General features: G+C 34.6%; 1 protein-coding gene across 3 annotated transcripts in view; it reads left to right on the top strand.

Moving 5' to 3' along the window:
- Positions 1-27,769, top strand: part of BCKDHB (branched chain keto acid dehydrogenase E1 subunit beta) — a 207,743-nt gene that overhangs the window by 144,458 nt on the left and 35,516 nt on the right. For 2 of the 3 annotated variants that reach the window (XM_077750335.1, XM_077750337.1), the window contains exon 10: positions 134-169. The exons of the other annotated variant lie outside the window; for it this stretch is intronic. In XM_077750335.1, coding sequence (XP_077606461.1) covers positions 134-169 — 36 coding nt within the window. The remainder of the gene's footprint in view (positions 1-133; positions 170-27,769) is intronic. 3 annotated transcript variants of the gene reach the window in all.

Genomic DNA, 27,769 nt, shown 5'->3' with positions numbered 1-27,769 from the left:
CTTATCATGATATATGCACTTTTTAGAAATGCACGTTTTCCATTTGACTCCACTGTCCTTTAGTTAGTTAATGGTATAATTACACCTTCTAGAAAAGAAATCTTGAAGTAATAAAAGCTGAAATTTTTTATAGGAAGAAGAAAGTTTGCAGCGAGTTTACAAAACAAATGTAAGTTATGTCTGCTAGGATAACAGGAGATGAAAACTTTTAAATCTGAATGTGATATTTCTCTTTTGATAAAACTTAAGCTTTTTATGCAGTCTGTTGATCTTAGATTTTCACAGCCTTCGCCTTACAAAAAAAGGAGTCTGTCAAAAGGCAGTAATATAAATTCAATAAACAATTTCAAAAATCAATAATTAATTTAATTAATTTAACTAATAATCATGCTATTAGCCACACTTTAGAAATGGTTTCAAGCCTTCTTTTAAAAAAAAAAAAATGTTCAGTTAAACGAAGCACATTTTCCCATATACTGCTTTGTGGAGGATTTTTCTTTAAAACATTTGTCTGCATTTATCTCACAGATAGGAATAAGATGATTTAAATGAGTTTCATTTTTGTGACTTTTTTAAATTAAAAATTAAATAACTATTTTAAGTATAAAGTATATGCTTTTTAAATTCAGAATATCTTTGCAGTTTGCAAACATTTTACTTCTCTTTACTGTTGTTAAAATGATTCTGTTATTAAGATACATGTAAGTTGAGAATTCCTTTAAGTGTATATGGTTTAAAATTTTGATATAAAATTATGATATATGAGTAACGATAAGTTATTAGAAGTTAAGCTCTTAACCAGTAAAACATGATTTCTACAAATAAATTCTCTTTAAATGCAAATTGACAACATTGTAAAGTCTTTAAAATTAGATGAAGAAAATTTAAACATAAATGTTTCTAAGACTAAATCAACATAATCTATAATTTATAGTAAAAAATTATATTGCTATTTTTAGACATTATATATTATCACTAACAGAATTAAGAAAAGCAAATATTTGAGTTTGCAGATTTGGTTTTTTTTATTATGTAAATTAAAATTTGAAGCATACTACTTATCATTATATAACATGAGTGCCTGGTATTTATTGTACATTTTATTCATTGAGTAACATAATGTACTAATTTTGTAAAAAAAAAAAAAAAAGGGGGGGCTGCAGGAACAAATCACTCTAACACCAAGATGCTATTTCAAGTCAGAGGCAGAACTGGATAAAGAAACTGGAATTTTCTGACTCCTAGTCAATATGTAGTCCGCTAAATCATTTGAAATGATTGTGACTTGCTAATAGAACCTTGATCTAACAGTCTTACTCGTTTTGCTCACTGAATGCCATAGTGTTATCTCAAAATTTTCATTTTTAAATATAAAAAGAAAACGAGTACAACATAGAATTAGAAATTATAACTCCTCCTGTGAAGTTTGCTTTCTCTAAGTGTGCTTAAGCTTGATCTCCATAAATTATTAGTAAGCTGCTATAAGAGGGCAACATATTTTTCAGACTGGAAAGGAATTAGAAAGATCACGTAATTTAGTGTCTATCGATCTTGAATAATATGTGGACCTATGTTCCCAGAAAAATGTCAGGTCTTAGAATACATTTGTGAATTTCAGTTTGAGGAACATGTATCATGAGTTAAACAAAGTCACTACAAAAAGCTAACGCTAACAAGATCATTACCACTATGTTAAAACCAGATCCTGAAATTACGTGATAATAATTAGTGGTAAAAGTTGTGAGTGAGACTATCCAAAATATAATCGTATTTATGTCATAACAAGAAGACAACAAAACAAGACACCTCGTAACCCTCTCAGACTTCCAAGAATATGCCCGTAGGTCTCTGCAGTCTGTAGTCTGAGAAATTGTGACCTAATCTGACCCTATCCCTGTTACACACTCGTGTTTATCATCCAGAGTGCGTTTGACTTACCCAGTTTAAAAAGAGAGTGGAAGATCTGGAGCTAGGACTGGAGTCTGGAGTAAATGCTGAGTGTGTGCATATGCATTCTTTATTCAAAGTTTTCCCAAATCCCAAGAGGAAGATAGAAGTTTTAAATTTATTATACAGTGTTCTGTTGTCCATGTTAAAATCATTCAACCAACTAACCACAAAATGAATTAAGGCAATGATGTAGAGGGGTCTGCATTTGATGTTTTGGGGAATTAGTATTTAGATTTATTAGTATGAGGATGAATTTGAAAATACAGGTGTTTTTGCTTAGTCACATTTTATTTGCACAAATGGAAAGTATGGAAAATGAATTTTAATAAAATGTACCCCCAAATGTTTGCCGATTGTGGCTTTTATGTATTGGTAAGAGAGGGTGAAAAAGATGCCTTGAGAGACTTTTTTTCTGTTTTTGGTAATAAGATTTGCGTATAACTTAGAGTAATCTGAATGATAAAAATCTACTTTTCAGTAATCTTTTCATGCACATGTGCAGCTAAACGCGCTGTACTATATTGAGCATCTTTTTTATGGGAGGCCTCTTTCCCTGTTGCAAGGGAAACCTACATCCTGTTACCAGGGCCTTGGGTTGTTTAAACTGAAATTACTTAAGTGTGACATGCACTTACTTTCACCGCTTGGAATGATTCATACTTCCATATTTCTTTTTGTTGTGTAAACTACAATGTAAGTAAGGTTAAAAAAAAGATAAAACAGGGTTAAGGTATTGAAAGCCAGTTTTCTGGGACAGCAGGGAAATGGTACACAGAGAACTTTTCATTGTCTTAGAAAACAAATCTGAAATTATGGATGAGAATGATCTATAAATTTTGAGCACTATTGATTAGAATACTGGGTTATTGTCTTTGTTGTATCAACAAATGTAAATTTTATGTGAAAGTGAGCATGCGTACACACACACACACACACACACACACACACACAAATCTGCTCCACAAGCACTCGTTTGTGGAAGATCTCTGGTAGTTCTTCAAAAGGTCATGGTTAATCTTACACAAAATTGCTCTTAATATTATAATGTTCTCAGAGAATGATTATTAACAATAAAACTACTGTTTTTAAATACATTCAAATCTGAGAGCACCACATTTTCTGTTTCCCTTAAATTTTGAACTATTACCCATATTAAAAATAAAGAATATTGAAGGCAGTACGGCACTATAGAATATTCTTTTAAGTTTATAGTTGATATTTTTAGATAGAAAAATTAGATCATACTATATAAAATTCAGTCTCAACAGAAAATTTTTTTTCTGCTAGATATAGGAAGTATTACTGGGATTGCTATTACGGATCTTTTTTTTCAGTTCTACAGATAAAATATGAAAAGAATGAATATGAAACGTATTCATACTTTATTTACATAACTTTTCAATTTACGGCAGATGCTCTTCCGTCATACAAGGAATTCCTTGTCCACATCTTAAGTTCGTTCATGCCTGTTGCCTCTTTTTCATAAAGAAAATTTTATTTTATTAAAAAAATATTCATTGTTAACAGTCTTAGTATGAAGTAATGTTAAACTCACAGAAGTGATTAAACATAATATTTTTAGAACATATTTGTCAATAGCTTCTTCATGAAGTTTACACGAACGCTTACGGAAATCAAAACCGATGCATCAAATCTAAGAACTGCTTTGCATTCCTATTGGATTTAATTTGGAAGTTAACTGGGAGGCAGGACAAACTGAGGTCTGGTGTATTTGGCTCCCCCCATGGGGAAGATTTCTTGGTCCCTCATCCAAAGCTTCCCTGTCTCTTCCCATCTAATTTTACATTCCCATCTGTTCTCACTTTGGGGGTGAGGGAACTTTTTCCTTCTTTCATTTGACACATACTGAAACTTAGAGATGTGCTGCTTTTAGGGAGGTATGCATTCCATTGTGCACCCTGATTTGTAGAAAAGCACAACAACAACAGAGTTTAGGTAGTTCATTGACCTCACAGTGTAGTTTGAGCAAAGATTTCATTGTTTCAGAGAATTAGAGAAATTAATTATATGTGATGTTTATATTCCTCAGCTTCATGTAACCCCAGATTGAAAAAAAAATCACTCCTGTGCAAAAAGAAATGTGTTAACCTCATCTATTTTAATATTCCTCTAATTAATTTATATTATATGCTCTAGACTGCAATGTTCAAAATAGGCATTATTTATTTAAATATTAAGGCCAAGTAATTTATGGTATTTGAGCAGCTTTAAATAGTATAATTTCTTTAAGACTTTATTATTAATTTCTAACACATTCCCTTTATGATGAAATAAATCTTGACTCTGATAGGCTTGTGATAAAAAAATGTTTGTTTTTTTTTCTGGATTCAATGCTTAATACGAGCGCCAAAAATTTTAGGGATTGGGGTTGGCTTAAAGGTTTGAATTTTTTTTTTTTTTAACACATGGAAGCAATAAGTCTGCAATAAGGAGTCCAACTGGAGAGGATGGTAAGTTTCCATACCATTGTTCCATCCTTTCTGTGCGGTCTCTTTTCCTAGAATAAGAACTCAGAAATCGTGCATACTGTCATATATTTTTAAGGTAATCATATTCTAATAGTTTGAGAGGATTTTTATAGGGTTTACACAAATCACTGTGTAAACGGAAATTTGCATGATTTCAAGTAAAGGAATTTTTTTCTTACTCTTTCATGTTAGAAAGGATTATACAGAAGGATTTTTTAAAATATACTTCTTATTACTACCAAATTTACTAGCATTCTGTTTAAAAATGTCAATCTGAAGAGGGAAAAAGTCCTAAATGATTTTGAATTCTTATCACTGTGGAAAATGTTAAATTAAAATTATGATGTTATAAAGTAAGAGTTGTCAGAGAAAGTTGTCAGAGTAGTAATATGATGAATAGTTTACTGCAGTTTTATAATCTAAATTTTTTTTTTTACATTTATTTTCTTAACCAACAACAGATATGACAATCAGGAAAAGTGTACTTCAGTACTAAAGTCTATTTAGATGGAGCCAGAGCATCGGAAAAGCAGTTTAACATAGAGTATTCAGATGTATGATGGCCTTTTTTAAATGCAGTTTTGTCTGGAACCCTGTTTAGTGTTCAGCAAAGTTTCTATGGCTATAGATATGAACCAAAGACTAAATCTTTCCAAAGATGCATCATGGCTGGGGCTGCTACATCACTATCTGTAGTTGGTAGTTACATCCAGGTTACACATGGTGATCCTCTTCCTTGCCCTGATTGTGCCAGCATCTCTTTCTGCTTTGCTCAGTAGTGGAAATGTGGCCAAGGCTCCATCTTTACCCCTCCTCTCCCTATTCTTTCTTGGCCATCCCAGCCCTTTGTGTGGCTGTTCTTGAAGCTTTCAAATTTGAAATCCTTCAGGACTTACTCTGCCTTTTGAACATGAGACTAAAAATTTCAACTTCATGCTAGTTTTGGTAGTGGTAAGAAATTTGTACGATAAAATGGTTTATGTGTAAGGATTTTTAACATGTGACAGTGAGAAAAGGTGGACATTAGCACACGGATATCCTCTGGTTTCTGGAAATTGGCTTATCTCAAAATGAACTCTTACTTTTCCTCACCTCTTCCTCAACCTTTTAAATTGTCTTGTTACTTCTCTCTGCCCCTCAACCTCTCACATCTAATCAGATTACTATGTACTGTTTTCTTAAAACACATCAAATTTCGTCCATCTATTGAACACCTCCAATAGGTCTTCTTGGGCTATAGAAGTAAGATCTTTATGTTGGCATTGAAGATCTTCATCCGCCCAAACCAATGTTTCCAATATTATTTTTTCACGTCTTTATATGACTTTGACGTACTGCCCTACTGTCCACTTCCTGAATGAGAATTAATTCTGGCAACCATACTTTACTGAGTGCTTTGGGCACAGCCTTAATTTGGGCATTTCATTCAAGAAATAGAGTTCTTGTTTTGTGACATAAATTTAGTAGCAAAAATAGATGCTAAACAGATAGTTATTCTATGGTCATGATTGGATAGAGAAATATTCTGAGGACTATGGGATTATAAAAAAACTTAGTCACCTGACCCATCTGTAAGCTGAGCCAACTCTTATAGGATGAGTATGACTCCGTGAGTGGAGATAGGTGGCAGTTCTGGGTAGAAGGAATAGGGAGGCAGGAAAAATATTTGATTTGCTAGTGATTTCAATTGTTTGTTTATGGTTGAAGAGTAGTATAGAGGCTGTAGCACTAGGTAAGGATCAAGAAGTTGGTAGGATTTAGACTTTAAAGAATCTTATATGTAATACTAAGGATTTGCTTTGCATGGAGGAAAAATATGACAGAGTAGGGCCAGCTCCCATAGATAATACATTTCAGTTCTCCTATATAATGTATTTAAACACACCTCATAAATTTCCTGGCAAGTAGGAAATATAGCTCTTCCTTAACTTTATGGGGTTATGTCCCAATAAACCTATTGTAAGCTGAAAATATTGTAACTCAAAATTTTAATATACCTAACCTGCTGAACATCCTAGCTTAGCCTTGCCTAACTTAAATGTGCTCAGAACACTTATTTTAGTCTGCAGGTGGGCACAATCAGCGCGCACAGAGTCGATTTTTTAATAAAGTATTGAATATCTTATGTAACTCATTGAGTACTGTGCTGCAAGTGCAAACTAGAATGGTTGTAAGTATATGGGTTGTTCTCCCTCACGGTTCCTGGCCGACTGGGAACTGTAGCTCGCGGCCTTGCCCAGTATCAGGAGGAATATTGTACCACTGGCCCGGAAAAAGATCACAGTTCAAAATTTGAAGGCTGGTTTCTATTGAATGTGTATCACTTTCACACCATTCACAAAATTGAAAAAGTGCAAATTGAACCATAGTAAGTTGAGAACTTTCTGTAGTAGGAAAATAAGGGTCACAATTATTTTCATTATTTAAGATAAAAGGGTGTAATAGTATTTTAAGCAGGAAATTAGCTTAGAAGGATTTGGAATTTAGAAAAAAAAGACTCTTTGGCACTTGTGTTGAGGATGTATGGTGAGTGCTGAGGCAGGAAGTCACAGAGATTAACAAAGAAACTATTTGAGTACTTTAAATGAGAGATTTGAGGGTCTTCTAAATCACGGGCATGAGAGTGGTATTGTAGAGAAAAGTGAATTTTAAAGAAGGCAGAATTTGAAAGATAGACTTCCTGACTGATGAAGACATGAGCATGAAGGAAATGAGTGGGTGACAGAGGCAGGCAGGAGTTAAGAATAAGCCTTAGCTTGGTTTCTAGGTTGGATGATTTTTGAATGGAGGTACAGTTTCATTGGAAAACAGGTTTAAGCATATCTTTGTGGAAGATGATGAATTCATTCTGAACTTGTAGAATTTGAGATAAGAATAATAAAGCATGTCTTCAGCTCAGAAGAGAATCTAAAGTATAGGAAAAGATTAATGATTTATCATCTTATGGTGATGGCTGAGGTCATGGTTAAGATTATGATCACAGGGGAAGTTTCTAAAGAAGTCCCCAGGTACATCAAAATTTAAGAGAAAGAGAGGAAAAAGAGCTGTGAAGCAGTGTGAGATCGAGTGGCCAGAGAGAGAAAGAGGTGAGTAGGAGCAAGCCATTACAGAAAACGAGTATGGAGAATTTCACCATAGAGTATGTGGCCAACATTATTAAGTACTTCCAGAGTTTAAATTAGCTAAAGACTGATGATTGTAACTGGAAGACATTGGTGACCAGAAGATGTTGGTGACTTTGACGAATGTAGGGTGGTAACCAGGATGGGGGCCATGTTATATTTGGGCTGGTGAGCGAACGAGTGGGAAGACTTGAAACAAGGAAATAATGACTTCAAGAAACATGACGTTGAATAAAGAAAAGGGAGAGGCGTAACGTAGAAATCAGTCTCTAAATGCTATTCACTCAACATGGAAAGCCATTTTCTCCATTTGAACCCACTCCCTCACTGCTTCTTCATCCTTGTCTTCTCCCTTACCTTTCCACCCCACATAGTGTTGAGTTTTAAATATCTGGCCAACCTGACCTTTGCTTTCCACTTTTCTAATAAACTCTAAATGGACTTAGAAAGAGGGCCACCTGAGTGGCTCAGTTGGTTAAGCATCTGACTCTTGATTCTGGCTCAGGTCATGAGCTCATGGTTGGTGGCATTGAGCCCTGTATCTGCACTATCAGTGCAGAGCCTGCTTGGGCCTCTTTCTCTCCGTCTCTCTCTCTGCCCCCTCTCACTCATGCTCTCTCTCTCTCTGTCTCTCAAAATAAACTTAAAAAAAAAAAAAAGAAAAAATCTAAAAGGAAATGTAGAAAATAACTGATTAAGAAAATTTTGAGCAGAAATTTGAAAAGCACCAATTGCCCATCATGTTGTCACAGATTATTTGCATAAACTAAAGAAAAGCACAATTTAAAAAAAGAATGACACCTAGGTCAGTGTTGAGGCATATGACAAAGGATTAATATCATATTAAACATTATTAAATATCAGTAAGGAAGCTGATAGCACCTTTATTTCAAAGGTCAGAGACAGATTATTTTTTTAGAACCATTAGTGGCCAGTAAACATGAAAATATATGCCACTTGGGGCGCCTGAATGGCTCAGTTGGTTAAGCATCCAATTTCGGCTCAGGCCACGATCTCATGGTCCATGGATTCAAGCCTCTCATCAGGCTCTGTGCTGACAGCTCAGAGCCTGGAGTCTGCTTCAGATTCTGTGTCTCCCTGTCTTTCTGCCCCTCCCCTGCTCAAACTCTCTTTCTCAACAATAAAATAAAAACATAAAAAAAGAAAACATATGCAACTTATGACTAAAAATGTAAATTTCAAAAATGAGATAACTATCATTTGTTGCTAGTAAGAATGGTACTGATTAAAAATAAGTAGTTATTTAGTGTTGCAATGGTGCAGTATAAGTGTAAAAATGGATTGCTCTTTCTAGGAAATCAGTTTGGGAATGCATATCGAGACTCCTCAGAGTGCATATTCTCTGACTGAGGAATTCCAGAAATCCTCACTTTGGAGTCCCACACCAAAGGGTGTAAGGACATTTTTCTCAATGCCAGCCATTTGGTTGGAAAATATTGGGAATGATATTAGTGAAACAGGAATATAGTTGAATAAGTTACAGTTTATCCATATGATGAATGTTATAGATTTATTAAAATTGCTAAAAGACTAGTTGACAGCATTGTAACATTTGTGTGGATATAACATTAAATGAAAAACTCAGTAGGCAAGCCTACAGGTGTTTTACTTGCCCAAGTTTGTGGAAAGAAAAAAACCACGTGTATATCTAGCTATAGGGGAAAAGACGTCAAAATGTGAGTTTTTTTGATTTATATGTTCTTTCTGATAATTTCCTCATTTTCTGTGTACAGATATTTATAATAACTAAAAGCTCCATTGTAGCTAGATGTGTCTCATACATGTCATAGTAAATCTTCAAATTCTTGCTAAATTGTCTTAAGTAAGAAAGCCCATTTTGCTCATAATTTGATTTTTAAAATATCATAGGACTTTACTTTGACATGGTTCCTTAATCATGTTCATTTGTGTTTGGGGAACTGGTGTTCTTAGTGATCATGGCTACCTCCTCAGATTTGTGATCTGAGATTGTTTTAAAACCAGTTAACCCTACTACATAGATGTGGTTATTTTCTGGAATTAGTTATGTCCCTCACATGTATGGCCTATTTGATTTATTGCTCTCATTATAAAAGTGAAGCAGCATTATATTGGGATACTCAGATTATTTAATCTTCCCATGTTAATTAGTTAGTGATACTGAGACTAACATTGAAATCCTGCTTACTTTCTTTCCCTCCTTTTGGTATTAGCTTTACAAAAGATTGCTGTCATTCTTTTTGAAATCTTTTTGGATGTTAGCCCGTTGGAAAAAAGATCATACACATTCCATCTTTCTGGGTAATGATAAAGTACTCCAATTTTTCTCACACAATCCTTAATATTTTCCCTGTCAGAAGCAGTCCCCTTTTAATTCAAAGGCACATTCATTATGTACCTCCCTCCGCTTCCCCCTTTCTTTGTGACCTCTGGTTAGCATTTTGTTGTGTCCTTTGGTGATGTCCCAAGACCACTCCTGTCCATCCCACTTAAGACAGACTGATCTGCCAGTTGGATGGGAAACATTAACTGCTGGAATGTTTGAAAGGAAATGTGAAAAGTGAAAGGTTATGTTATAAATGTGTAGTCCTTAATCATGAGGTAGACCTTATTTAAAGGAGTATGTGGATTCCCCAATAACCTCAGGTTTGAGTTAGCATCTCCTCAGAAAGGCTCTCCCAGATTTCTCCTCTATAGAGGCGGCTGTCCACCCCAGAGACTTCCCCCGTCACATGACTCTGTTTTACTGTCCTCATTTCCCTTGAATTGTCTGTAGGTTGCTTGTTTTGTTTAGTGTCCTTCATGCCCAGGAGAAGGCAAGCTTCACAAGCTTAAGGACCATGTCTGACTTGTTCACGTCTCCAGCCTCGTGGCTAGAGCTGATGCGAAGCAGGCACTCAGATGATTATATGAATTTTTTGCCCCCAAGCATCACTGCTGTTAGCAATTTCTTTGAAGAAGAATGGTATCTTGCTGGTTTGTGTTGTATATAGAAATTGCCAGTCATGAAAACTGCTAGATTGGACTGTTGTCTTTTGTATGCCATCACACCAATTTGTTGACTGCCCCCCACCCCCAAAAGATTTGTTCTGTGTTTATGAGTTAACTTCCAAAAGGAGCACTGATATCATGTACTGTTGTTCTTCACATTCCTACTGTGTGTCTTCATTTCTTTTGAATAATCTGGTGATACTTTTTGTTTTAATCCTCGTAATTCTCTAGTGAGGCTAAAAAAGACATTTTCTTTTATATAGTTGCCAGTGAAGTTTCCTAAAATGAATAGACTATTTAATGAGTAATATAGATTCTCTAAAGAAAAGGATTACTTTCTTTTAAACGTTACAGTGATTTCTTATAAAAAAGTTGAATTGTGTTCCCTTAAAAAACAAAACTAAAAAAAAAATAAATGTTACAGTGATTTCTATGATTTGGTATCTTTAAATTATATTTTAGCACCTAAAGAGTTGTATTTTACTTTCAGAGCAATTCTTTTTTTTTTTCTTTTTTTTAATGTTTTGTTTATTTCTAGAAGAGAGAGAGAGAGACAGCATGAGCAGGGGAGGGTCAGAGAGAGAGGGAGTCACAGACTGAAACAGGCTCCAGGCTCTGAGCTGGCAGTCAGCACAGAGCCTGACGCGGGGCTCGAACCCACGAACCGCTAGATCATGACCTAAGCGAAAGTCAGACGCTTAACCGACTAAGCCACCCAGGCGCCCCTTTCAGAGCAATTCTTGAAGATCTAGTTGTAGCCTCAAAGAAAATTGTAATTGATTCAAAATATTTCAGTTCCTTATTTGGTGTGAAATAGTTTTTCTTTTAAAATACGTGTAATCTTAAGGTTTTTCAAACTAAAATTATTTAAAATTTTGTAAGTGAGAGACAGTAGAGAATCTATCCATGACCTGGCCAACCCTCTCGGCCACCTTATAACGTTGAAGGCAAATGTGGAGAAGCATATTAAATTTGTCAAGAAATTTTAGGTATGTTTCGTCAGCATTGTATTCACAAACAATAAGGGGCTGAGTTGGCCTCTTGGAGACAGAACAAAATTTCTCAGCTAGTTTGTCATGCTTCTTGGTGGGCAGTAAAGTTACTGTTGTTGAAAGCTCATTTTATTTTGGTAATTAAGTGTAATTAAATTTACAGCTCAAATTAGTTTGTGCTTTGTTACAAGGGCCATCATCTCTTTTCGTGAATGAGTTCACAGCTCACCAAAAATGCTTGAGTTTAAAATAGACATTAAAATGAAGATTAACTACTGCTAATGAATTTTTTGCTCAGTTTCAATCTAAACACTTGTGAAAATTAAGACGAATTAAAATCAACACTTACCTCAAAAACAAGTAGTTGAAAATGAAGGTTAAAGGCAAAATCATCTACTTTAAATTGTTTTGATTTTTTAAAATCTATCAATATTAATGAAAGTGTTAAAGATGTCTTAATTTGCAGAATATCTGAAAATTTGCATTTGATTGGGGAAATGATGAATGTTTGATTATTTTCTTTCAAGTTACATTAAAGAAAGTACTTTACTTTTTATTCTTGATCTACTTGAAGAGACATACTTTTCTGTTTTAATCCTTTAAAGGACCATATAATGATATTTACTATTTAAGGTAGTTTACATATTATACATGGCACCAAGAATTTGTCTTTATCAAAATTATTAGGTGAGAAGTATAATTCATAGCTATTCTCATAAGAGGGTCTAAATATTTATGTTTTAAAAAGTGCCTTGAGATGGCTAACATTTCAAAATCCATATCCATATTTATATCATCCATATTACAGTTGTATCATCGTTTAAAACAAGTCCTGATTATTTCCTTTCTTTTGGTAGGATTATTTTACTCTCTTAATAATTACATTTCTGCATTTCTTCACTGCACCAATTTTATATTCCTATCTTAGAATATAGATGTTATAAATACTTCCCATGCCTTTTTTTTTTTTTAAGATTTTACTTTTAAGTAATCTCTACACCCAACATGGGGCTCGAACTCACAACCCTGAGAAACCAGCCAGTTGCTCCCACCCCACTCCATGCCCAGGTTTTGAGTACTGTCCAAACCAGTCAGATAGAATCTTGGTTTGCCCTGAGGTGGCTTGTATTTTTAAGTTTTCTAGCATCATTTTTCTTCTTTAACCTCTTCCTTCAAAAATACCAATGGTTAACTCTATATTAGCAGTTAAAAAATTGAAACTTAGGGGCGCCTGGGTAGCTTAGTCGGTTAAGTGTCCGACTTTCACTTAGGTCGTGATCTCGCGGTTCGTGGGTTCGAGCCCGGCGTCGGGCTCTGTGCTGACTGCCAGCTCGGAGCCTGGATTCTGTTTCAGTCTGTGACTCCCTCTCTCTCTGACCCTCCCCTGCTCACGCTGTCTCTCTCTCTCTCTCTCTCCTAGAAATAAATAAAAATATTTAAAAAAAAAATTGAAACTTAGTCTTATCTTATACAACTCATTACTGAAGAGTCTCCTGCCTCTGCACCCCAACAATAAATTTATGCTTTATTTTTCTAACTGCGAATTTTCTGGGCATCAATTTCTACCTATGAGTGCATAGCACACAAAATTGAATGTATTTTGTGAATAATATTCAAGCACCACACAGTCCTTTGTTATTAAAACCAGCTTTCCTATGGCAGTTCCAAAAACATAGTTCAAGTACATTAAAATAATGAAGTATTATAGAAGTACTGATAAAATAGTCTTTTAATATGAGGGAATGTTTTATTATGTATGCAGCTATCATTTTACCTAATAAAGTAAGTACAGTATCCATTTTAATAAAACCCATGTATTTTACAAAACTAGGGCCTTGACTAACCTATAGTTAGAGTCACAGAGCCATAGTACTGTGTGTGAAGCTAAAGGTTCCTATTAATGAGCAGGCCAGATTCCTTTTGTTAGCCCACCAGAGACCAAGAGTATCTTTCCCTCCCCTCCTTTCTTGCCGTCTTGTCTCCCTCTGTTTTTTTCCCCTTACCTTTCCTGACAGTTTTCTCCTTGCTAGCTTCAGCAAACATACGGATCTTTGCAGCAACACTGTAATTTTCCTCTCACCTTGGACAGTCTAGCATTATTCAGGGTAGTTTGTGCTTATGAAAGCCTTCTCCCTCCTAGTAGGCAAAAATTGGAAGTGCCCTGTAATATTGGTTGAAGGTAGAGGAATGAGGTTGGAGATAGGCAAAGATTTTCTTTTCCACATGGTTGATCAAAGGTGATATTTTAAAAATGTATGGAATTTCATACCATTTGTGACACGTTTTTTAAGGGGAATTATCTATCAATATGAAAGCATGTGAGTGTTTATTTTTAACTGGTGATTTTTTTTTAATGGTGTAACAGAATGGGGTAACAGCTTCTGCCTACACTGTTAATTTCCTCCAAGAGTAGTTTTAATGATGCTGTTTTAATGAAACTGGGGGGATCATTAGGGCATATAATTAAGAAAGACATTCTTTTCCAGATCTGAAATGAATAAAAGAACAAGTAGAAGTCCATAACCATTTTTTTATTTCCCCTAAGAGAAGACCCAATTTTTATTTTTTCCTTCACAACAAACATCCTCAAAAAAAAAAAAAAAAATCCCACGTGGAAATGGTGGCTATCCTGTTTGAAGAAATATGCTAAGCCCTTGAAAAGTTCATTTTGAATGACTTTTCTTACTACTTGCCTTGTCACTCAAAATTGGGACAGAATATTGTTTGTTGATTCATGAAGATGCATTTAGTTAATAATCTAAATCAGAGTTAGGCTCTAATATCATTATTGTGTTACCTCTGTTAAAAAGATTCTTTTAGAACCGAGGCTTAGTTCACTTGCTTCCAGCTAATGAATTTGTTTTCCTTGGGGACAGACACTTAGTCTTTAAAGAATGTTTTCTGAGAGGATAGAATTCCATGTTATACAAATAGAGATACTTCCCTTGAGTTAGGGGAAGGATAGGTGGGCTTATCAGGTGGATACTCATTTGTCTGTTGAAAGTCTTGCCTCACAACTGCAAAGCCCACAGTTGCTCTACTGTCTAGAACATTTTAAAATTGGTAACTATTTCATAGATGAAATCTAAAGTCCTTTGTTTTTAGTGAAGATTTTTATTAGTGAGCTAATTTCATTCTTTAGTTTCATAGAGTTAGAGTATGATCATCTGTAATATTTATCTTTTCATGTTCTTTTCAAGTCAAGCATTTTAAAGGTGACCTCTTCTTTGCTTTTGGTTTTCATGAAGACTTTAGTGATCTGTATGTCAAACAGAGCTGACATCTATATTAGGAGACATTTATCTCAAGAAGAAACGTTCACAAATGTTACACTAACTGACCGTAGTTTCAGCTTCCATGTAAGGCCAAAGAGAGGTTAACAGGTGGAAAGTAAAGACATTGGTTCAGCTATTTAAAAGTTATTTCCATTTCCACCTATTCTCATGACTTGTATACTCCTGAATAGGAAGGCTGTCATTGGGACAGTGAAAACTTGACCTAGTAGTGTAACAAAGGTGATCATATATTTATTTTATCTTCCAAATTTGGACAGTAGGCATAAATTGGGGTCATTCCATGGCAACGGGGATGTGTAATTACTGACTTGGGCTACTTGATGGGAATATGTCAACTACCAAGTTAATCTTAAAGATTAGTAACCATGGAATTAGAACTATGGAGGAAGGATTCTTAGTGAATCAAATTTAGATTTCTTAAATGTCCAAGAACTAAAAGAACGAACATGAAAAAACTCAAGAACATAAGTGCCATTTTTTCTTTCAGTCATTTCTTTTTAATATAAAAGAAGAATTTAAAATGGGTTGTTTCTGCCTAGTGACTTGCCGCTGCTTGTTCTCATGTGTAATTTATTTTTAGTTATTGGCAAACTACCTGGGAATCATTGAATGACTTGTTTGTTGTCTTGGACATTAATCCTTAATAGTTTTAAAATGTCAACAAGTTCTAAATGTATTTAAAAAAAAAAACTTTAAAATTTCCCCTAAAGTGAATATTTGGTTGTTTGTACGATGTACAAAATGATGATGAAAGTATAATTATATGTCAATATGACTTAATATGCCATTAACTTTTTAGCTGCTCTACCAGTCTGTGAGTGACAGAGTGACCCTTTTTATTAATGACAGCTTTTAATTTTTACAAGTTTGACTTTTTGAAATAATCACTGAAGGGAGAAATTTTACTGTTCCTAAATGGCAAATTAAGGATCTGGGGAGATTCATTAACCATTTCAGTGATTTTAATCTTTCAGTAAACTTTATTTTCATTGCATTGAATCAAATTATTGGAGGCCTGAAATGATTCTATAACAATTTATTTAATTGTATACTGACTTTGGGGTGTATATTTCTGAAAAATGCTTTGATGAGGAAGACCCACTTGGCAAGATCAAGTTTTCATAGATAATAGGGATGCAGGAGCAAATGTGACATTAAAAACACTTTAAATAGGTACTTAAAGGTAAATCAGGACACTACTTCCAAAAGAAAGTGGAATAAAGGACTTGCCTCTTGCATAGGCTTCCATTCTCCTGAGTGAACTTTATTTCATACAATGGTGCAGAACTACATGCACCATCAAACTATATTCTCCCACAATTTTGTGTTATACAGACTGTACTTCATCTTTTAAACATGACTTTTTAGCTTTTAAACTTCATCTTAAGATTTAAAACATTTTTTGGCCTTACAAGCTATTGTTTAGTGTGTGTGTGTGTGTGTGTATGTGTAGTTTTTCTTAAATCTGGGCAAAATACATGTGAAACTGCCCAGCCTTTTCACAAATTGTCCTGGGGCTTCTGGCTGTGGTTTTCATTGCCTGGTCTTGGTGCGTGGATGCAGTGTCTAACAGGCAGTGTTGAGAAGCCTGGAGATTTAGAAAGCAGGAGTGGTTTCTAAGGGGACAGAATGTGACTGTGCACATATATAAATAGCTCTCACATTTTAAAACTCTGGTGGACAAATATGAAGCTGTTTTCAGCAAAAGTGATCGGTAAAACCCTCACTGCTAAATGATTACTGAAGGGCCAATCTGTATATTTCTAAAATTTTTAAATATCTCTTTTTGTGGGGGGAAAGGGGAGTTTCTTTGAATTTTTTTTTATGGTGCTAGTAAGGCATTTTAGACAATATGGTTGCATTTAAAGTTTTACTGCGTAGTACAAAATTTGAGCTAAAAATAGCCACCTTTCCATTGATTCCATAGCTCTTTAAGGGTTAGACACAGTACAAAGTTGGATTTCTCCCTTTTTTGGAAAAGTAGGATTGTCACTTGTAGCAGGTGGTGAGGTAATTATCCAGTTGCACTGCGAAAAGATCAAAAGATGAACAAAATGCAGTGATAATAGTAAATGTTATAAAATAGTGGTCATTTGTAATCTTAAGTGATAAGTAACTAACAGATCATTTGTGACTTATATAGTTGGCCAGTTGCCATAGCACCTTGGTTTGCTATAGTAGAAAATTTAGTTAAATATACTTGGGGACAGCAGCTACTATCTCACATGCTAGTACTTCTGTTTAATGAATAGATTTTTGAGAGTTTTCAGAGAAACCTTTGGATGCTAAAAAGATATGATCAAAGGGGACTTCTGCTTTAAATTTTAGTTATATTTCCTTTTTGAGATACTTATATATAATCAATCTTGGGTAAAATTCATTTAGAGAAAGTTATCTTTCAAGTTCATTTAGAAAGCTTCAACAAAACTATTCTAAAACTTTCGTAGATGTTTGCTTTTTCTTGGTAGAGGAATTGTATGGATGACTGATTTTTAATTCTTTATCGAAGGCTTTATTGATTCCAAAATTTTCAACTGCTTGCTTCATATCTCCATTTGGCTCTCTGAAAGCTCTTAAAAAAAATAAATGTCCAAACCCACTGTTATTTTCTCAGTCTTCTTACCTCAGGCCAAAAGCCTGGGAAGCCTCATGAATGTTTGTTTTCCCTGTACCCTTTGTTCAGTCCACCAGGAGGTGCACTGACCTAGAAATATATCTCTAATCTGACCACTTAGCACCTGTACTACCTAAATAGAAGCCAGCATCTTTCTTCCCTGAACTATCAATTTCTCACAAGTTTCTTTCTTGCAGAGTAGCTGGAATAACCTTTTAAAAGTGCAAATTAGATCATGTATTTCCTCGTCCCTGTTAAATCCCCCATCTTCACTACGAAATCCTACCTCCTTACTATGGCCTGAGCAGCTCTATTTCTTAATCTTATTTTCAAATTCTCTCTGCCCTCTGCACTCTTTTCTAGCCACAAGGACCTTTTTACTCCTTGAATGAAGGTACTTGTGGTTAAAAAAAGTTAAACATAAGGCAAGAAACAGATACTTCTGATGATAGCTTCAGAATATCTTACTGATTAGACAAAACTAGAAAATTTGATCCAGGTAATGCAAAAATGCCCTAGACAAGTAACTTACATTTTTCATCTTTTTCCTAATGCCATATTTGAATAACACAAGTTGCAACATATAGTTGATGCTGATTTAAGCAATTATGAAAGCAACTCTGAAAAATTCTTTTAGTTTCTTAGATAATTGTTACATTTGGTTGTATGTAATCCAAATTTTTCTGTAGTTTTAGTCACTAACTCAGTATTTAACAAAAATTCGATGTAGGACTTTTTTAATTGTTCCACATAGACTTTTATTTATCTCCTTGTAATTTAACTAAATGATGATGAGAATTATTCTCAATTACACTGTTAATACTGTTATAAAAATAATGATGTAATTGAAATTTAAAAAGGGAAAGAGAAGAATAGGAAATTCAAAGACATAGATAGAATCTATAGACAGACAGTAGCCAGAGGGGAAAAAAGAAAGTACATACATACGGGCAGACATACAGGGAACAGCACTCCAGAGTTGTCTTATTGCTCATTAGGAACAATGGAAGTCAGAAGACGATGGAGTGACATCTTTCAAGGACTGGAAGTAAAAAAAAAATACCAACCGGAAATCTACATTCAGTCAAACTAGCCTTCAAAAGTGATGGGAAAAATAAAAAATATTTTAGATGAGCAAAAATGAGAGAATTCACTGCCATTAGACCTGTACTACAGGAAATACTAAAGGAAATTCTTCATGCTGAGAGGAAACAACACCAGATGGTAACTTCGATCTATAACTAAAAGCTGCAGAACACACATTCTTTTTAAGTACACAGAGAATATTGGCCAAGATAGACCACATGTTGTTATACCATAAACAAGTTTTAGTAAGATTCAGACATTTGAAATCTTACATAATGTGTTGTCTAACCACGAGGTATTAATAAGATACCTAAAAAATGTTCAAATGTTTGGAAATTAAAAGTAAAATTCTTAATAGTTCAAAGAAGTAACAAAGAATTTATAAAATCTTACGAGTTGAATAATAATGACCATGCAAAATGAAGTATGTACAGAGAAGCTAAAACAGCATTTAGAGGAATATGCATAACTATAAATGCTCATTTTAGAAAGAAAATAAAAACTTTAAAACAATGCATAGTTTCCACCTTAAGGTAGGGAGAGAAAAATATACCGATAGTATATATATACCAAATATACTGATAGTAAGTAGAAGGAAGGAAATAGTAAATATGATAATAGAAACAATAAAAAAAGAAGAGAGACTGAAGAGAAATTAACAAAACCGAAGAAAATTATGTGTTTTTTTAAATTTTTAATGTTTATTTACTTTTGAGAGAGAGACAGAGCGTGAGTGAGGGAGACACAGAATCTGAAACAGGCTCCAGGCTCTGAGCTATCAGCACAGAGCCCCACATGGGGCTTGAACTCATGGACTGCGAAATCATAACCTGAGCTGAAGTCAGATGCTTAATAAGCGAGCCACCCAGGCGCCCTGAAAACTAGTTTTTATGAAAGGTGAATAAAACATAACCTTCCAGCAAGACTGGTTTTTCGAAAAAAATGGAAGAGAAAACACATCCCTAATAAGTGGAGTGAGAGTGGAAATATCATTACAGACCCAACAAACATTAGAATGGTGAAAGGCAATACTACGAGTAACTCTATGTGCTAGCCATTTTTTGGTTCGGTTCTCCAACAATGGTTGAAGGGCTAGGACAGGGTTTGGGAGGGGAGCAGACGGCTAGGCGGGCAGCTCTCAAGCACCTACTGTGTGCTGAGTGCTCTGCTGGGAACTTGACACACTTTTTATTTCATCCCTTGCCATCTTAATAAAGTGTCTGTTAGTCCGTTTTTATAGATTAAGAAATTGAGGCTCAGGGAGGGTAATGAATTTGCCTGTGGCTGGATAGCAGGCAAGTAAAGGAACCAGAAACTGCCCCATATCTGTCTCCAGGTTCCATATGCTCCCTTGAGTCTTTATGTATTGTGAACATAGCAGTAAGTAACCCCAACAAACCAAGGAGAAAACTAACAGAGCATGTGAGACTGGATTGCCTACATGGGGTGTTACTCAGAGGTGTCTGATGACTATGTTGTTCAGTCCAAAATGTAATCATTTTTAGGTTTCATATTCGCAAAACCCATTTTTTCTAGTTGTAAATGAAATCTATTTTTTAAAAATTTATTTATTTTGAGAGAGGGAGTACATGTGCATGGGGGAGGGGCAGAGAGAGAGAGGGAGAGAGAGGATCCCAGGCAGGCTTCACACTGTCAGTGTAGAACCCACAAACCGTGAGATCATGACCTGTGCCCAAATCACGAGTCAGACACTTAACTGACTGAGCCACCCGGGCACCCCTGAAATCCATTGACATTGAGCAGAAGGGTGCTTTAAAACACCTTTCTGCTTAAATTGCATTGAATATAATACATTGAATATTAACAAATACATTGAATATTAAGAAAACTTTTCGCGTGAAGTTGAAAGTACCTCCCACCCCGGGTTGGACATTAATAGCATTTCAGTAATTAAATATTCATTCTTTGAAAGATGAGTGATAACACTCAGAAAAATAGATTTTATTTTGTTTTCTTCCAGGAACTGTCCTAAAAAATGGCAGTTAAGCTTTCATATCCCTCCTTCCCCATTTCTTGCTCCCTTTCTCCATATATTATATATATACACATATACTTTCTCCATATATTATATGTGTGTGTGTATGTATACATATATTATACACATATAAAAAATTGTATACATACACACACACATTAGAAAAAGTTTTTTTTAATTTAATGGCTTTTTCCCAATTATATCTGGCAAGTAGAATGTGTCAGGAAAAGATTGTTTCTGTTTGTAGAATGCAATATATTTTCAAGCAGTTTTTAAAATGATGAAAGATAAAATTGAATACATTTTTGTAGGTATTCCTTTACACTCTGATTCAACTTTTATAATACTTAAATATTTACATTAGGAGATGAATTCATGGTAGTTCAGTGACTTATCTCAGAAATTTGTATGTGAAGCTTATGTTAAAATTCTAGGAAAAAAGTATCTTTGCAGGTACTGAAATATATTTAGTATTAAATATATAATCAAAACTGTTATACTAAATTGTTTTTGTGAACAGAGCCTAGATTTTTCCTTTCTTTCTTTTTTTTTTTTTTTGATCCTAGATTTTTTCCTACGAGTTTTGTGAGTGATCCCTTGTGAGTGCCAAAAGCTTAAATACATCCTTTTATTTTGCAAAATGTTGAATTCTATAATCATGATATAATCAGCATGAGCCGTGTTGGAGGACTGGTTGTTTGAAATGCTGACTTTTCTGGCAAAGCCATATGTTGTCAAGTAGGTGATAGAAGCATTTTCTAATACAGCTAGTACAGTGTTTGTTATAGGTCATTGTAAACCAAAGGAATTTGCATTTTCTGACTAGTCAGGCCTTGACAATAAGTTCCCTCATCAATTGAGGTTTTATTTTTGTTTAGTTATAAACTATATCCTGGATGTGTGGTTGTCTTCAGTTACAGTGTGAAAGGGAAAATACTATATGAAGTTGTGCTGAAACAAAATTCTGGGGAAAAATGAAATATGAGCTATTTTGTGAAACAGGGCAATGTCAACATGCCCTGTGGAACAAAGCAGCATTTATTAGAAAACTTAATCTATGGGGTGGCAGCACTACTTTGGTTTGAGATTCACAAATATCAGTGCGAGCTTAAATGGGATGATGGTGCTTTAAAATAAAAAGACAATTTCCAGTGTGCATGGCAAGAAATGTAGATAGGACCTTATTTTATTAAAACTAGGAAATAAAAAAAATCATACAGGGAAAAGTCTTCACACAATATTACCTGAACTCAAAGAATAACTTTTGTATTTTCTGGCTTTACTTAGTGAGATTTACATAATCCTGTGTCAAGATACTCTAATGCTGATGTAGTATATTGTAATAAATGTAGCAGACTAAATGAAGAAAAGAAAGCATTTCAAAACTAGCTGCATATACTTAGGAATTGTAGTTGCATAAGTCTGGCAAAAATAGATGATAGACAAAGGAAACTAAAAATTAGGGCAAAACATAGGAAAGCCTAAAGAAAAAAAGAATGTCAGAGTATGTCCAGCCCCACTTCCTGTGCTTCCCGGGAACGTTTTTGCATGCTCATGAGTGTGCCCACACAAACCCACCCATGGGACGGACACAGGCCTCTGCATAAGAACCAGTAAGGGTTTGTAGGCCTAGAGCAAGTTAAGAAAAGACTAGAGTCTACTCTGCCTGTGCCAAGATCTTTTTCAAAAAAATGAGTCCACAATAAAATGAGAACAATAAGAGTGTTGTTTCCCCTCCCTTATTTAATGGAAATAGAAACTCTTCAAACTTTCACATTCCTCCTTGGGAAGGACAGTTTTTTATTCTGTGATTTTGTCTATCTTCTCTTTACATACGTTTTCCTCTTATTAATGGATTATGTTAATTGGCTTTTGTGTTACTGTCTTTGTCAACAAGTCAGCCTGGTGTTAATCATCCATTTCTTTCTTTTTTTGTGTGTGTAGGAGATTGTACCAANTTCACATTCCTCCTTGGGAAGGACAGTTTTTTATTCTGTGATTTTGTCTATCTTCTCTTTACATACGTTTTCCTCTTATTAATGGATTATGTTAATTGGCTTTTGTGTTACTGTCTTTGTCAACAAGTCAGCCTGGTGTTAATCATCCATTTCTTTCTTTTTTTGTGTGTAGGAGATTGTACCAGTTTACAAAATGGTGCTGTATATTACACAACTAAAAGGTACACTGAGATGGGTCTCCAAGAAAATATTAATAGAAACAGCCTGTACTAAAAGGAGTGTTCCAACACTGTTCAAGTTTTTCANCGAGATCATGACCTAAGCGAAAGTCGGACGCTTAACCGACTAAGCCACCCAGGCGCCCCAGTAATTTTTTAAAAAAATCTTATACAGGGGTACCAGTCAGTTGAGCATCTGACTTCGGCTTACATCATGATCTCCCGATTCGTGAGTTTGAACCCCATGTTGGGCTCTGTGCTGACAGCTCAAAGCCTGAAGCCTGCTTCAGATTCTGTATCTCCCAATCTCTCTCTGTCCCTTCCCAGCTCATGCTCCATGTCTCTCTCAAAAATAAATAAACATGAAAAAAATGTTTTTAATTAAAAAAAAATCTTATATATGTCATGGTTTTAAATATGTTGGAGCTAACTAAATAAGGAATTCAGTTACAGGTACTATTGGGCCATTGAAGTACAAACTAGGTAATTAATTTCAAAGAGCCATTTTTGAAGTTCTTTTTCTCCCCTTTCATTCATTTTTTCTTTTTTTTACCATTTGTTATGGATTTCCTGCTTTTCTGTTTAAGGAAATATGGAATGTGAAAAGTGAAAATACAGTAAAGGATATGTAGCCAGCATTTATTATGCTAGACATCATTCTGAGCTTTTTATGTGGGTTATTTCATTTATAATACTGTGATACAAAACTGTAACCAAAAAATGATACTATCAAATAGAACCCACTGTGGGCTTCATTTTATAGATGAAAGAACTGAGACACAGAGAAGCTTAGCAACCTGATCAAGATCACAGAGCCAGCAGGTAGCCTATCTATAACTTTGGTTGTAGACTGCTTAATTTCCCTAAAATTAACAGAAAAGCAAATACTGTATCTCCAGTAAAAGTTGAAAAATACTTCTATTATATATTTGTGAGCATGCTTACAAAGACTCTGAAGCACTAGAATTAGTTTTAGGATGACTTTTCAGTCTGTTTTAATACACTTTTATTGGTAGAAAAACAATGCTACATATAATCCCTAGTTGAACAATCCTGTGTATTTTTAAGAAGCAAAATAACTTTGCAAGCATTTTAAATTATGAAATTATGCAACAGTTGATATTATCATGAAGTTTGGCCAGTTGTTTTTCTTTTTTACATAAGTAGGCATTAATTGTGTTTGTGATATTGTTATTTGGTTTTTTCTTCAAGATCTATAAGATTTGATTCTATACAATTTAAAAGTTTATAGATAATCTAGGTTTTTAATATCAGTTGACTTCCACATTAATGGTAGGAGAAATTTGGCAAGCAAACTTTCTGACTTACTTTACAGTTGTTCAAAGACAATAGAAATAAGTAAATTGTTAGATGCTATGCCTGTATGTTGTGAGTTTTGAGTGTGAAGTGTTTGGTCTTTAATTAGATGTTCAACTTGTAATGTTGTTTCCCAGCATTCATTAATAAGCTTATTCTGTAGGACAACCAGATCCTTGCCCAAGAAATAGAAATGTAAGGAAACGTTTCCATATTTTACTATCCTTTAAAACTTTTATTTTTCTATGCTCTAGAATTTAAAATCAATATAAATATTAAAAAAGTGGAATATATAATGAGTTAATTGTACACATCTTAAAAATTTACATTATCAAAAAACAAAGCTATAAATGGACATGATTCATTGTGATGATACAGATACTTGGAGAAGGAATATAGGTTTTATATTTTCATTACCTAGTTGACTCAATTAAAAATACTCTGTTAAAAATAACAGCATCAAGGAGCGCCTGGGTGGCTTAGTCGGTTAAGCATCCAACTTCAGCTCAGGTCATAGTCTCGTGGTTTGTGGGTTCAAGCCCCACGTCAGGTTCTGTGCGGACAGCTAAGAGCCTGGAGCCTGTTTCAGATTCTGTGTCTCCCTCTTTCTCTCTGCCCCTCCCCCGCTCATGCTCTGTTTCTCTCTGTCTCAAAAATAAACTGTAAAAAAAATAACAACATCAAGAAAGCACAGCTATTATTCAGTGCTGGGTTGTTTTCAGTCACTAACTGATATCTGTGGACTCATTATGTGCCTGGTTTTTAGTTTTACTAGTGAATATTTTACTTGAAGGAATTGTGAATAGATTTGAGGTATTCATAAAACCTTTAGGGAAATTGAATTGCATTTTGGGGGGTGCTGGAGCATTTTGGGGTTGGTGATTTGCAGGCCTAGAGATGGGATATTGTTTGCTGGTCTTACAACTTGAGTCCTCAAGAGAGGAACTGTTCTATCCTTAAGCTAGAAGCTTCCCTCTAGGCATGGGAGAAGGTAGTAAATGTACTTCACATCTCTTTTCCCCTCAGCTTTATTTTTAACTTCCTATTTTCCTAACCTTGTTATTGTACCATCGCTATATTTCCTATTAAATTGTGCTTATTTCTATTGGGAGAAGAAAGCGGAGAAGGTCTTGGTTAGGTCTTTTGCTTCATGCTGTTATTTCAGGGAAATCAGCTAACCCTGTTTTCAGCCTACACCATTAGGATGGAGGTTGCAGGAACCTCTAAGATGTCAGAGTGAGAAAATTGTTCATGACCTCTTAACAGCTCAAAAAAAAATTGGATGTAGTTTAACACCATCTGTGAATTCTTTTGAGACTCTGTCACGTCTTCTTTCTTTACTATTCTTCCTTGTTCCTCCCAATTAAAGACCCCCTCTTTTTAAAACAAACAAATAATATTTTCCTTATTTTCCTCTGTTTTTAAACAATACTTTCCTCACTTACAGCCTCTTAAACATTTACTGTTTCTTCCATATATCTTTAAAAACTAATGATTTTATGAGCCACTTAAGTATCTCCTGGGGAATTGTTAGTTGACTTTGAAGTTCCCTTCAGTTGTGGAGTTTATTATTGAGTTGCTTGGTAGAAGCTTGGGAGCACAGTGTGACTACTGATCAAGTTTTTCTTGGTCTTAAAGATGAACAGTTGCCACTTCTCTCAAAGACAGCTGTTGTCTGAAAATGTTAACTTGAATACTTTTTAGAAGGCTTTTAGACAATACAAGTCTTATATTTCAGATCCCTTATGGTGTTTTAGAAATCACAGAAAACAGTAATTTTTTTCTTCCAAGATTCTAAATGACTCTTTAAGGTAACAGACCAATTCTCTGCTGTGAAGCTCTAGATGGAAATGCCATGTAAACTTTTAACTCCTAAATTCCTTACATCTACTTGCTCTACCCCAACTCGTTTTCCAGAAATTTGAAGGAAGACATGACATATTGATGAACCAGCTCATACACACAGTTCTAGGGATCTGTAATCTTATTTCTGATTGAGATGAGGACCTAATGCTCAATATCAGTTAAGAGTGAGGTATGACTTAGCACCATAGTTTTGTGTAATTCAGTCAACATCTTCCTGAAGTTGGGATGCTAATTTAACAGGGAAAAGTAGTAAAAAAATGGAACCAAAGATTGTTTTATATGAACACAAAGGAATGTTGGAAAGACATAAAGTTTAGTAAACAGTTTATAATTTGCTTAAGATAAGGAAAGCTATGATAATAATAACTGATTAATTCAAAAGTAGTTACCATTCTGTTGAGATTACATACTCTGAATTATATTTGTAAAAATGTCAAGAGAGTATAAGAAAGTGGACATGTTAGCAATTCTATGGTATTTTCATTGGTTCATATTATAAGGGGCTTTTGGCAGATCTGGGTTGTCACTGTTATCTTTCATGGGATAGAAATCTGTTGATCTTTTACCATTGCTGCATTTTGGATTTGGGATTTCTGGATCTGATTTAGTGGGCTTGCTATAAATTTTACCTGTTTTCTAATGACTTTTCTTTAATGTTTATTTACTTTTGAGAGAAAGGGAGAAAGAGACAGAGGCAGGAGATGGAGAAGGGCAGGGAGAGGGAGACACAGAACCCAAAGCAGGCTCCAGATTCAGAGCCCGACCCGGGGCTTGAACTCACAGCTCATGTCCTGAGCTGAAATTGGACACGTAACCGACTGAACCACCCGAGTACCCCTGACCCCTCTAAACTTCTGAATTTAATTTTGTAAATATCAGTTTAATGTGTAGTTGTGACTTTCCTAGAAAAATAAAAATGAACCAAAAGTGACCCAAGAAGAAAAAGAACTCAGACCTTCCTGTAGTTTGAAAGAAATTGAGCCAATAGCTTATCTTCTCTTAAAGACAGCAGGCACAATTGATTGGTTGGTAAATTCTACCAGAGTTCAATGTTTTGTATACTTGTAGACTAGAAACTCGTCTAGAGAACAGAAGAAAGATCCTGGCCCATCTCATTTGATGAAGTTACTATAACTTCAAAACCAGACAAGAACAATACAAGAGGGGGAAACTATAAACCAATCTCACTCATAAACTTAGATACAGAATCTAAGTTACAGCAGATTCAATCCAGAAATATTGAAGACCAAGTTGCAGTTATTCCAGGAATGGCAGATTGGACTAACTATGAACAGTCCACTAATATAATCCATTGTATTAGCCTACTAGAAGAAGAAAAACTACACAGTCATCACAGTGAATGTGGAAAGAATATTAAGTAATTTTTAGCATCTGCTTATAATTAAAAGAAGAAAAAATTCTTAGCAAATTAGTAACTTCCTTTACTTGATCAAGCCCATCCACCAAAAATCTACAACACACATTATATTTAATGGTAAATGTTGGAAGCATTACTTTTTAAATCAGAAACCAGGGTACCCACTGTAACTAATTATACTTATTGTTATACTAGATGTCCTAGCCAGCACAGTAAGCCAAGAAAAAGAACTGAAAATTTGTAAAAGTAGGAGAAAAGAAGAAAAGTGTCATTAATTGATGGCAAATATGATTTTCTACAAAGAAAATCCGCCTTAATTCCTATATTGTTTATTAGAATTAATTGGAGAGTTTAACAATATTGTTATAGATAAATACAGACTGAAAATACAATTAAAAACTTTAGTGTGTACAATAGCAGTTATAGATGTGTGAGACCTTGTTGGGAAAATTATGAAATCATTTAAAACATTTTTTTAAAATTATTTTTAAAGACT

This window comes from Crocuta crocuta, unplaced genomic scaffold (genome assembly GCF_008692635.1).
Source record: "Crocuta crocuta isolate KB4526 unplaced genomic scaffold, BGI_CrCroc_1.0 scaffold9, whole genome shotgun sequence".
In the NCBI taxonomy this organism is placed as follows: Eukaryota; Metazoa; Chordata; class Mammalia; order Carnivora; family Hyaenidae; genus Crocuta; species Crocuta crocuta.
This window is presented reverse-complemented; position numbering and strand designations above follow the sequence as displayed.